This window comes from Pongo pygmaeus, chromosome 2 (assembly GCF_028885625.2).
Source record: "Pongo pygmaeus isolate AG05252 chromosome 2, NHGRI_mPonPyg2-v2.0_pri, whole genome shotgun sequence".
Classification (NCBI taxonomy): Eukaryota; Metazoa; Chordata; class Mammalia; order Primates; family Hominidae; genus Pongo; species Pongo pygmaeus.
Genome location: NC_085930.1, coordinates 100,840,918 through 100,853,866, shown reverse-complemented (window position 1 = coordinate 100,853,866; position 12,949 = coordinate 100,840,918). Strand labels below are relative to the sequence as shown.

The following is a 12,949-nucleotide window of genomic DNA, read 5'->3' as shown; positions in this document are numbered from 1 at the left end:
CTTTCTCCATGTTGGTCAGGCTGGTCTCGAACTCCTGCACTCAGGTGATCCACCTGTTTCGGCCTCCCAAAGTGTTGGGATTACAGGCATGAGCCACCACGCCTGGCCAATTGCCAGAGTTTTGAAGAGAATAGTGATTATATTTTGACAGCAAGAGAGGAAAGATGTTCTAGTTAGGGGAACATACCTTCCATAGGAAGGTGTGTGCAAGATGCCTCTATGTGTAATTTAAAAAACTGATCCCTTTTAACTATCACTGTGATAACTTCAATACAGTCTTAAGAGCTATTAATTTTTTTTATTAATTTTTAATTTTTTTGAGACAGAGTTTTGCTCTTATTGTCCAGGCTGGAGTGCAATGGTGCGATCTCAGCTCACTGCAACCTGCGCCTCCCGGGTTCAAGCAATTCTCCCACCTCAGCCTCCCAAGTAGCTGGGATTACAGGCACCCACCACCACGCCTGGCTAATTTTTGCATTTTTAGCAGAGACAGGGTTTCACCATGTTGGCCAGGCTGGTCTTGAACTCCTGACCTAAGTGATCCACCCGCCTCGGCCTCCCAAAGTGATGGGATTACAGGCATGAGCCACCGTGCCCAGCCATAAGAACTATTAATTTTTATACTGCCTATGTGAACCAGGTGTTAAAAAACAAAATGAAACAAAAAAATTAAATAATTTAAAAAACATGCTTCACTCTCGGCCAGGTGTGGTGGCTCATGCCTGTAATCCCAGTACTTTGGGAGGCTGAGGCGGGTGGATCACCTGAGGTCAGGAGTTCGAGACCAGCCTGGCCAATATGGCAAAACTCCATCTCTACTAAAAGTACAAAAAAAATTAGCCAGGCATAGTGGTGTATGCCTGTAATCCCAGCTACTCGGGAGGCTGAGGCAGGAGAATCGCTTGAACCCAGGAGGTGGAAGTTGCAGTGAGCCAAGACTGTGCCACTGCACTCCAGCCTGGGCAACAGAGCGGGACTCCATCTCAAAAAAAAAAAAAAAAAAAAAAAAAAAAAAAAAAAGAGCTTCTTGCTCAAGGAATTAGAGAAGAGCAAACTAAACCCAAAGCTAGCAGCAGATAATAAACAGAAAGGAGGGCCAGTGCAGTAGTTCATGCCTGTAATCCCAGCACTTTGGGAGGATGAGGTGGACAGATCACTTGAGGTCAAGAGTTTAAGACCAGCCTGGGCAACAAAGTGAAACCCTATCTCTACTAAAAGTACAAAAATTAGCCAGGGATGGTGGCACACACCTGTAATCCCAGCTACCTGGGAGGCTGAAGCATAAGAATCACTTGAACCTGGAAGGCAGAGACTGCAATGAGCCATGATCACGCCACTGCACTCCAGCCTGGGAAACAGAGCAAGACACTGTCTCAAAAAAAAAAATGTATATATATATAGAATGCAGATAAATGAAATTAGAGAGTAGAAAAACAATTTTAAAAATTAAACAGTTGGTTTTTTTAAAAGATCAACAAAATTGGTAAACCCTCAGCTAGATTAACTAAGAAAGAAAGAGCTGAGCACGGTGGCTCACGCCTGTAATCCCAGCACTTTGGAAGGCCAAGGTAGGCGGATCACCTAAGGTCGGGAGTTTGAGACCAGCCTGACCAACATAGAGAAACCCCGTCTCTACTAAAAATACAAAATTAGCTGGGCGTGGTGGCGCATGCCTGTAATCCCAGCTACTCGGGAGGCTGGGGCAGGAGAATTGCTTGAACCTGGGAAAAGGAGGTTGCGGTGAGCCACGATAGAGATCGCACCACTGCACTCCAGCCTGGTGTGAAACTCCATCTCAAAAAAAAAAAAGAGAGAGAGAGGCTGAGTGTGGTGGCTCACACTTGTGATCCTAGCACTTTGGGAGGCCAAGGTAGGAGGATCACTTGAGCCCAGGAGTTTGAGACCAGCCTGGGCAACACAGGAAAACCTTGTCTCTACAAAGGAAAAAAAAAAAAAAATACATATATATATATATCTCTCCTTACCTAACATTACATACATGTTTTTTAATATGTATGTAGCATTAGGTAAGAATCCAGCATATTTTTACATATATAAATAAAAAATACACGTTATATATACAACATATATATTTTATGTGTTTACTATATACATACACACGCATATATAACATATATATTAGTCAGGTATGGCGGCATGCAGGTGAGAGGACTGCTTGAGTCCGGGAGGTTGAGTCTGCACTGAACTGTGATTGCCACTGCACTCCAGCCTGGGCGCCAAAGCAAGATCCTGTCTCAAAAAAAGACAGAAAGAAGGAGGGAGGGAGGGAAGAAGGAAGGCAGAAAAGAGATGCAAATAACTAAAATCATAAAGAGGAGACATTACAACCAATGCCACAGAAATAAAAAGGATTATGAGAGTTCTAGGAAAACATGTATGCCAACAAATTAGATAAACTAGAAGAAATGGATCATTTCCTAGAAACACACAACCTACTAAAGAAATACAAAGCCTGAGTAAACCTATAACTACTAAGGAGACTGAATCAGTAATAAAAAATCTCCCACAAAGAAAAGCCCTAGACTGATAGCTTCACTGATGAATTCTAACCAGACATTTCGAGAACTAACACCAAGCCTTATGCAACTTTTCCAAAAAATTGAAGAGGCGAGATCACATCCTAACTTATTCTATGAAGCCAGCATTACTCTGATACCAAAGCCAGACAAAGATACTATAAGAAAACTACTGATCAATATCCCTTATGAATACTGATGCAAAATTTCTCAATAAAATATTAGCAAACTGAATTCAGCAGGATATTAAAAGGATTATATACCATAACCAAGTGGGATTTATGCCACAGTGAACACGGTGTTGAAGTGGTGAAAGTGGGCATCTCTGTCTTGTTTGTGATCTTAGAGGAAAAGCTTTAAGTCTTTTGCCACTGAATATGTTGTTTGCAGTAATCAAAATGTGTGCTACTGGTATGAAAACAGACACAGGGACCAATGGAATAGAATGGAGCCTAGAAACAACCCTCACATACACGGTCAAGCGAATGTTGACAAAGGCGCCAAAACCATTCAATGAGAAAAGCACAGTCTTTTCAACAAACGATGCAGGGAAAACTGGATACACACATATAAAGAATGAAGCGGGATCCTTACCTAAACACTACTTAAAAAAATTCAAAATGGATCAAAGGCCTAAATGTAAGACCTAAACCTACAAAACTCTTAAGAGGAAAACCGATATGGTTTGGCTGTGTCCCCATTCATATCTCAGCTTGAATTGTTATCTCCCAGAATTCCCACATTGTGGGAGGGACCCAGAGGGAGGTAACTGAATCATGGGCGCCAGTCTTTCCCGTGCTATTCTCATGATAGTGATTAAGTTGCATGAGATCTGATGGGTTTATTAGGGGTTTCCACTTTTGCTTCTTGCTCATTTTTTTCTTGCCACTGATGTAAAAAGTGCATTTCACCTCCCATCATGATTCTGAGGCCTCCCCAGCCATATGAAACTGTAAGTTCAGTTAAACCTCTTTTTCTTCCCAGTCTCAGGTATGTCTTTATCAGCAGTGTGAAAACGAACTAATACCGTAAATTGGTACCAGTAGAGTTGGTTGCTGCTGAAAAGATACCCGAAGATGTGGAAGCGACTTTGGAACTGGATAACAGGCAGAGGATGGAACAGTTTGGAGGGCTCAGAAGAAGACAGGAAAATGTGGGAGTTTGGAACTTCCTAGAGACTTGAATGGCTTTGACCAAAAGCCTGATAACAATATGGACAATAAGGTCCAGGCTGAGGTGGTCTCAGATGGAGATGAGGAACTTGTTGGGAATTGGAGTAAAGGTGACTTTTGTTATGTTTTAGCAAAGAGACTGGGGCATTTTGCCCCTGCTCTAGAGATTTGTGGAACTTTTAACTTGAGAAAGATGATTTAGGGTATCTGGCAGAAGAAATTTCTAAGCAGCAAAACATTCAAGAGGTGAGCTGGGTACTGTTTAAGGCATTCAGTTTTATAAGGGAAGCAGAGCATAAAAGTTTGGAAAATTTGCAGCCTAGTCCTGTCCAAGAGGACCCTGATTAACACAAAAACATAGGGGAAAAGCTTCATGATATTGGATTTGGCATTAATTTCACGGATATGACACCAAAGGCACAGGCAACAAAAGAAAAAGACAACATAAACTTCGTGAAAATTAAAACCTTTTGTACATCTAAGGACACCATTCAAAATGAAAAGGCAACCTACAGAATGGCTCTATCACCCAGGCTGGAATACAGTGGCGGGATCTCAGCTCACTGCAACCTCTGTCTCCCAGGTTCAAGCAATTCTCCTGCCTCAGCCTGCCAAGTAGCTGGGATTACAGGCGCCCACCACCATGCTCGGCTTTTTTTGTTGTTTTTTTGAGATGGAGTTTCACTCTTGTCGCCCAGGCTGGAGTGCAACGGCGCGATCTCAGCTCACTGCAAGCTCCACCTCCCGGGTTCAAGCGATTCTCCTGCTTCAGTCTCCCAAGTAGCTGGGATTACAGGCGCTCGCCACCAAGCCCGGGTAATTTTTGTATTTTTAGTAGAGACGGGGTTTCACCATATTGGTCAGGCTGGTCTTGAACTGCTGACCTCAGGTGATCCACCCGCCTTGGCCTCCCAAAGTGCTGGGATTACAGGAATGAGTCACTGCGCCCGGCCAATTTTTGTATTTTTTAGTGGAGACAGGGTTTTGCCATGTTGGCGAGGCTGGTCTCGAACTCCTGGCCTCAGGTGATTTGCCCACCTATAGACCTCCCAAAGGTGGTGGGATTACAGGCGTGAGCCACTCCCACTCCCAAAGTGGTGGGATTACAGGCGTGAGCCACTGCGATCGGTCAGTACTCTTTTTTAAATATTCATTTTTAGGCAAGCTCTTGCTCCATCACCCAGGTTGGAGTGCAGTGACACTCATGGCTCACTGCAGCCTCAAACTCCCAGGCTCAAAACAATCCTCCCACCCCAGCCTCCCTAGTAGCTGGGTCTATAGGTGAGCACCACCACACCTGGCTAATTTAAAAAAATTTTTTTTGTAGAGATGGGTCTCACTATGTTGCCCAGGCTGGTCTCAAATTCTTGGCCTCAAGAGATCTTTCTGCATAGGTCATTTTTTTTTGTTTTTAAGAGACGGGGTCTCATTATGTTGCCCAGGCTGGTGTCAAACTCCTTGGATCAAGCAATTCTCTTGCCTCAGTCTCCCACATAGCTGGGATTACAAGTGCATGCTCCTATGCCTGGCTCAAAAAATCAAGCAGCTGGGATTATCGGTGCATTTTACTGTGCCTGGCTCAACAGATTTTTAATTTAAAAAAAGCTTCACTGCAGCTTGACTACTAAAGACTAAAATTGGACCCCAGTATCATTTAAGCCATTCCTGCCAACAAAAAGCTCAATTTCCAAACACTTTAATACACATGGACTCTGGACCAAATCCCCCCCACTGTACTGATGTGCTTCCAACTCACCTTCGCTTTGGTGCCCTAATGAAGAGCTCACAGAGAAGTCTGCCCTGTTCATCCTTATAGTCTCGGATGGTATTATAGAGTTCATGGCACACGGCAATCTACACATTAGCAAAGGAGAAAAAGATCACTAAAAAGGTAAACAGAAAGCTAGTGTAGACATAATAATTATTTTCTATTCTTCAATAAAAGGCAAGTAGAGAAGAAAAATGATGACTCTCAATATTACCAAACATGCTAAAGTCTGAAATACGCTGACAATATGTCTCCTTTCAAACAATTGAGTTGACTAACGTTTTGGTATCTTTCATCAGATTTATGCTCCTGGTGATTTTGTCTTTTAAACTATATCAGTTCATCACTTTCTTGCTTAAAGTCATCCAATTGAAGGGTTTTTTTTCTTTTAAACTAAATCAGTTCATCACTCTCTTGCTTAAAGCCATCCGACAGAAGGGTTTATCACTTCACAGAGAATAAAATCTAAACTCCAAACATTGCTTGTGTGGGCTCTACATACTCTGAATGGGTGGAGCTTGCCAGTTTCCTTCTCCTTCCTGACCATCTACTGCTCTGTAACCAAGGCACACAAAACCCATCCCTGACCCAGCCCCTCTGCACTGCTTCTCTCTGTCTGGAACTCTCTTCCAGGGGATTCAGGCCAAAATAGCCCAAATCACCCAAAATTTTCTTCTTAGCACTTATTACTAGCTGAGGATACATTATTCTTTATTATTCTTTATTTGTTTACTTGTTTACATTCTACTTCCCCCGCCTGGAATCTAAGTTCCATGTGAAAAATGGGCTTGTTTCCCACACGGCTATATCCCAACCATGAGAACAGTGCTTGTCACATGATAGTCACACAGTTATTTGCTGAATTAATATATGATGTAACATACTGAAATTATTCATAAGATCACACTATTACTCTAAGACTTAGCTGAATACATAATGTTCATAAAAGAAAAGACTATCAAAAAGACTATCAATTAAGAGAATCTTAAAAAAGTAGAGATGCCCTGCATCGTAACAATTTTACCATTAAAGGGAAGATAGGGGAATTGTGGGAAAAGCAGGCAGAAACCATGTAATCCAAGTTACTCACAGGATCTACGGTTGGAAGATTGGAAAGTCTCCTCCTTTTCCTGCTTGGGCCTGGTGTTGACACAGAATGGTGCCCATCATCAAAGTCCCCGCTGACACTGCTGGAAGGGGAGGTAGCTCTTCTTCTCTTGGAACCCATGGAATCCAACTTCTTCTATAAGAAATAATTAGCCATGTTCTTACATTTAAATAGACTCTGTCACCAAGTCTTCAGCTGGACACCTGCTACCAAACTCCTGGCTCACTTAGGAGGATATTTTAACGTGTTGTAGTTTAACTAGCTGTAAGTTTTTTTTTGTTTTGTTTTTGTTTTTAAGCCCTGGACTTCCTTGTTTTAGTCTTTCACTTACCAGAATGCTACACTTTCAATTTTGATGGGACAAACTCAACAAAAGCATATTCATTTGTATATCACCAATCTTGAGTGACTCAACTTCTGGCTCCAAATTTGCCCTACACTAGAGTTTCCCAACCTACATGTAGTAATACATTAGTGTGCTGAAGGTATTAAGCCTTCAGCCCATGAGGCAGTCAGGCAGGTCTGGGGTACAGAGGCCCCAAGGTATCCACCTCTGGAGTCAGCACCTCATCTGCTTCTGCATGTGCCTTACAATTATGATCATTTGCTAGGTGGGCCATCATGTGGAAAACAGCAAGAAGCAGAGCCTAGGACAAACGAGTAGTGCAAAAAGGTAAGGGGACAGAGGACAATTAACCTTCTAGCATTTTAGATGTACTCTAAAATTAATACCTTGAAAATGAATGTTCTCCATTCATTAAAGCAGGAGCCACAAGACATATCCCTGGAAAACACTTAATGAGACTTGCTATACCTAGACAGAGGTACAAACTATCCTTTGAAACTCTTCTGTTAATTCAAACTAATCACCTTTTAGTGATATGACATACTCTATTTAACTATAACACATACTCTATTTAACTATAACACTTTTAACTATAACTCTATTTACAACACAAGAAATGCAACCACTGAAATGATCTGCTACAGATAGTATATACCCAAGAAAGTCCTGCAATGCTTATATTGCAATACAATCTAACAATACTATCAAACAGTATATTGTGATTTGAAAGGCCCTTTTCTTTCTTTCTTTCTTTTTTTTTCAGATGGAGTCTCGCTCTGTCACCAGGCTGGAGTACAGTGGCAGGATCTCTGCTCACTGCAACCTCCGCCTCCCAGTTTCAAGCGATTCTCCTGCCTCAGCCTCCAGAGTATCTGGGACTAAGGCGTGTGCCACCACACCCAGCTAATTTCTGTATTTTTAGTAGAGACGGGGTTTCACCATGTTGGCTAGGATGGTCTCGATCTCTTGACCTTGTGATCTGCCCGTCAAAGGCCTTTTTCTAAAGCTAAAGGAAAAAAAAGATCCCAGTTTAACTCATCAACACTGAAGGTATTGATCCTTCAGCCTCTGAGGTAGTCAGGCAGGCCTGGGGTTCAGAGGCCCCAAGGTATTCACTTCTTGAGTCAGCACCTCATCTGCTTTTCCATGTGCCTTACAATTATGAGGAACCTCATAGAACTAGAGTACCTCATAATTGTAAGGCACATGGAAGCACTGAATTTCAGGACACTACGACACCAGCAGCTGAATGATTAGAACAGGAGAACACTGGTTGCCAGCAGTATGGAAAGAAAAGTTGGGGATCTCCAGGAAACAGAAAGAAGGAGCAAAAGAATCACATTTGAAAATCCTGGTGAGCAATTAAGGAAAAAGAGAAGTTTCAGATCTCTTTTTCCAAACTAAAGTCCACATGGTGTTTAAAACAAAATCTACCACGATGATGTTCCTTACTCTAGGCTTCGGTTTGGTATACAGTATTATTAGTTTGAAGTTGGCTAAAAGCGTCAAAAGGCCTAGCCAAAACTTAGCCAAGTTTTGCTGATTTTTGTTCATTTCATAAAAAGCTGATCAACAGGGCTCAATTCATTAAGATAAAGAAATTAAGGACCAATCCCTTTTAAACAATCTATGACAAAGACATAAGTGAATTTGATGAACATAAGGAGGGAATCTTTATGGAAAGGATAACAAAAATTTAAGAAAGGTGGAAGGAAAAAGTCAAGGAAGGACAGAAAAGGGAAAGGGTGTAGATAATCAGTAATTTACCAGCTTTACCAGAGCACAACCAGCGCCTCGAAAAGCCAGTCTCCTCATTATGTCTGAAAGTCAAGTGAAGCCAGTGGAAGAAGGAAGGGCTTTAGAAGTGCTGATTCAGTGTTAGTATATTCAAAACTGAAAAAGAAGAACAAGGCAGAGAAGGGGGAAATAGAAAAGAAGGGTCAGAAGGAGTAAAAATGAGTATGAATAGATAGAAAACATTCAAATAGAACTGCTAAAGGAAGATAAAGAGAACTGGAGAAAACAGGCATATCAGTTCTCTTGTACCTATCAAACAAACTGCTGCAAAGGCTCAGGCACTAACAGTACCTGACAGTTCTTCCATTTTAAAACCAAATGCTTTCATATGTTTAAAGATGTCTCATTGAAGTTCCCCTTTACTCACATTAGGAATGACTGTCAATTCCAGGAATGAAGCATGCCTGCCCAACTGCCCCCTAGTCAATAAGAGCAGAGTTCAATCACAGAGCTGGAATGGAGAGTGAATACATGTGGGAGGCTCACATGTGACACCAAGTGTTGGCAAGCTGGAACAAACCAAGAATGGCTCATGTGAGCAAAAGGTCTGGAAAACACCCTCCCCCACAAAAAAAAATTTCAGAGAAAGAACATTTATTTCCAAAAGTCCTGTCTGCATTGGAGACACCATATAAAAATTTGACAAGGTTAAAAAAAAAACAAAACAGGCCAACCATTTTGGCAGGAGTTCAAAATTACTTTTATAAATAATCCACTGATAATCAAATAACAAAAACCATAAATTATCAGCATGTGTATGTCGTTCAGATGACACAATACCCCAATATCCTTGAATCATTAATTTACTTTGGTAAGATAAGAAAAAGTTTCAACTTAAGGATAATTTTCAAGTATTTTCTTATCCATGGGACACATTTTAAAATGTATTTTGAAAGTCTGACAAGAAGGGCAATGTTATGAGGTGGGAGAAACAACAGGACCTTTGCTCATAAGACCAGAATAGGAGTCCTAAGTCTTCCACCTCTGATTATCAGCTTGATGTTGTCTGATCAGTTGATGTAACCTCTCAGATCTGTTTCTTCATCTCTAAAATGAGAACGTAATGCCGGGAGTGGCGGGTCATGCCTGTAATCCCAGCACTTTGGAAGGCCGAGGCCAGTGGATCACTTGGGGCCAGGAGTTCGAGACCAGACTGGCCAATGTGGTGAAACCCAGTCTCTACTAAAGAAAAATAGAAAAATTTGGCCGGGTGCGGTGGCTCATGTCTGTAATCCCAGCGCTTTGGGAGGCTGAGACAGGTGGATCACCTGAGGTCAGGAGATCAAGACCATCCTGGCTAACATGGTGAAACCCCGTCTCTACTAAAAATACAAAAAAAATTGGCTGGGCGTGGTGGCATGCACCTGTAATCCCAGTCTCCCAACTCGGGAGACTGAGGCAGGAGAATCACTTGAACCCAGGAGGCAGAGGTTGCAGTGACCCGAGATGGCACCACTGCACTCCAGCCTGGCCGACAGCAAGATTCTGTCTCAAAAAAAATAAAAAATTAGCTGGCTGAGGCAGTGCATGCCTGTAAACCCAGTTACTTGGGAGGCTGAGGCACGAGAATTGCTTGAACCCAGGAGGCGGAGGTTGCAGCAAGCCGAGATCGTATCACTGCACTCCAGTCTGGGTGACAGAGGGAGACCATCTCAAGAAAAAAAAAAAAAAACATAGCAAGTGAAATCACTTCTGCATGTTCCCCAGGCACAGGAACAGCACATTCATTTTTGTAGACCTGTCTTATAGAACAGTATTTGGTATAGGTTATGTGATCAATTTATCTTTTAATAAATGTATTAAAAGCGCACTTAGGGCCAGGCACAGTGGCTCATGCCTGTAATCCTAGCAATTTAGGAGACTGAGGTGGGCAGATCACCTGAGGTCAGGAGTTCAAGACTAGCCTGGCCAACACGGTGAAACCCCGTCTCTATCGAAAATACAAAAAATTATCTAGGCAAGGTGGTGGCATGCGCCTGTAATCCCAGGTACTCGAGAGGGTGTGAGGCACGAGAATTGCTTGAACCAGGGAGGCAGAGACTGCAGTGAGCCGGGATCGCGCCACTGCACTCCAAGTTGGGGGACCGAGTGAGACTTTGTCTCCAAAAAAAAAAAAGTGCACTTGAGACCTTTAAAAAAAAAAAAAAGTTTATTTGTATAGTTTAAAAGGCCTCAGCCAGGCACAGGGGCTCATATCTGTAATCCCAGCACTTGGAGAGGCTGAGGCAGGATGACCGCTTCAGGCAGAGAGTTCAAGACCAGATTGGATAACACAGATTGACCTTGTCTCTACAAAAATAAAAATTAGCTGGGTGTGGTGCTGCACATCAGTAATCCCAGCTACTCGGGATGCTGAGGTGAGAGGATTGCTTGAGCCTCAGAGCACAAGGCTTCAGTGAGCCATGATCACTTTACTGAACTCCAGCCTGGGCAACAAAGTCAGACCTTGTCTCAAAAAAAAAAAAAAAAAAAAAAAAAAAAGGCTGTAAGCATCCCTTCAGCAATTTTGTCTTTCCATGAAGAGGAAAGACAGATTCCAGAGTTCAATTCCAAGTTTTAAAATGGCCTTGATTACAGTTACAAGTTCAAAAGTCTAACAATCAATAATTTATAGTGGACAGTTAAGAATACTTAATAATGTGCAACTGGGAGAATATCGACTTACTATAGACAAACGGTGTATTTTGACCCTTTATGAACTTTAGCCCTCTCCTGTATTTCTAGTAATATTTAGCAATACAATACATGCTTAAAACAAAATCTTGGAAAACAGGACTCAAAGGAAAAAAAACACCTATAAACCTACTTCCAAGAAAAAAAACGCTCTTAACGTTGTCATTCACAGTTTTTGGTATTTATGCCTTAGTTACCTATTATTTGTTACCAAAATGTTAACAAGCCACATATATTATTCTACAGCCTGTGTTTTAGTGAAGATTCTTCCAAGTCAACATTCTTCCTCATGATGTTTGATGACTTGATAGTAATCTATTATATAGATATACCACAATTTACTTATCTTGGGAATTTTGGTAGGATATTAACATTTGAGGTATTTTGTACATTCCCAAAGCCAAAGAAAGCGGTCAAGGCCCTTCCATTCATCCACACATAAACTCTTTATTATTTTAATTTGAAACACCTCTTCAAAACATATTTTCCAATCTTCCATTTTGGAGCTCAAAATCAAATATGGGCGACCTGTAAGTAATAAAGCAAAAATTATGCTACTCTTTTATGTGCATAAGTCCAATTTGCACTTTTTGGGGAAAAGCACATAGCCAAATGGAGAAAAAAATAATACCTAAAATTATTTGTCAAGAATCCTAATGTGTTGGAAAGTAAGTTAACTAAAACATTTTACCCCAACATACGCTTCTATAATTATTGTAAGAATTTCTATATCCACTATACCGTGTACTTATTTTTCAGGACTTTTTCTATATTTTTGCAACTCTTTCTTCCCCTTTAAATTAAAACTTATTATAATAACAAAACTGTGCTTCCCCAAACCAAGAAATATACACAGTTCCCAAAATCCCGGATTCTTTGTGGTGTTCAGATGAGAAGCTGAAATATCTGGCCTCTACTATAAATACAAGTCCCATTGATTAAAATACCCGGAAAAAATACGGAAAGAAAATCACTAAGAGTTTGTGTCGAACCGTCAAGAAACAACAACAAAAAAAAGAGGCCCTGAGCAACGGAGGAAATGAAAGACTTTCCCGACCTGTCATTGGTATTGGGGACTGAGGGAAACGTTGACAGCTTTGAAGCTGCCCCGCGACAAGCGGGAAAGAAGAGCGCGGGGAGTTTCCGACCCGTAGTGCGCCTTTGTCCCTGCCGGCAGGTGCGACAAGGCTACTGGGCCCATCCGGAGGCCCGCCGCCGTGCCCCGCCCAACCCCGCGAGCCCGGCCCGACCGGCGCGTCCCCACGGCCGGGGCGGGGCTTCCGCCGCGGCTCCCGCCCGCCCGGGCCCACACAAAGGCCCGGCAGCTGGCCGAGGGGGAGCGGCCCCACCCGCCCTGGGCCCGGCCTTACCCAGCCGCTCCGCCGCCTGCAGCCCCGGCCGCGGTCACCGACCGCCGCGCCCCGCCCCGTGGCCGCCACGGCTGCTGCTATTGCTCCTCCGGCCGCGGCCGCTGCCGTCGCTCCGGCACCCGCCGCCCTCACCTCCCTTACCCCTCCCGGTGCCGCCGCAAAACCAGTCCCGCGGCCG

General features: G+C 42.7%; 1 protein-coding gene across 50 annotated transcripts in view; it reads right to left on the bottom strand.

Moving 5' to 3' along the window:
• The window catches only part of PBRM1 (polybromo 1), a 144,293-nt gene extending 131,386 nt beyond the window's left edge, over positions 1–12,907 (bottom strand). For 18 of the 50 annotated variants that reach the window (XM_054483907.2, XM_054483923.2, XM_054483909.2 and 15 more), the window contains exons 1-3: positions 12,772–12,901; positions 6,568–6,720; positions 5,466–5,563 (exon numbers count right to left, since the gene is read on the bottom strand). In XM_054483907.2, the coding sequence (XP_054339882.1) occupies positions 5,466–5,563; positions 6,568–6,705 (236 nt within the window). In that variant the 5' untranslated portion in view covers positions 6,706–6,720; positions 12,772–12,901. Of the gene's footprint in view, positions 1–5,465; positions 5,564–6,567; positions 6,721–8,698; positions 8,825–9,095; positions 9,238–11,870; positions 11,930–12,458; positions 12,604–12,771 lie in introns of those variants that run through there. The other 32 variants (XM_054483908.2, XM_054483910.2, XM_054483925.2 and 29 more) reach the window with 9 other exon arrangements.
• Between the last annotated feature and the right edge of the window lie 42 nt (positions 12,908–12,949).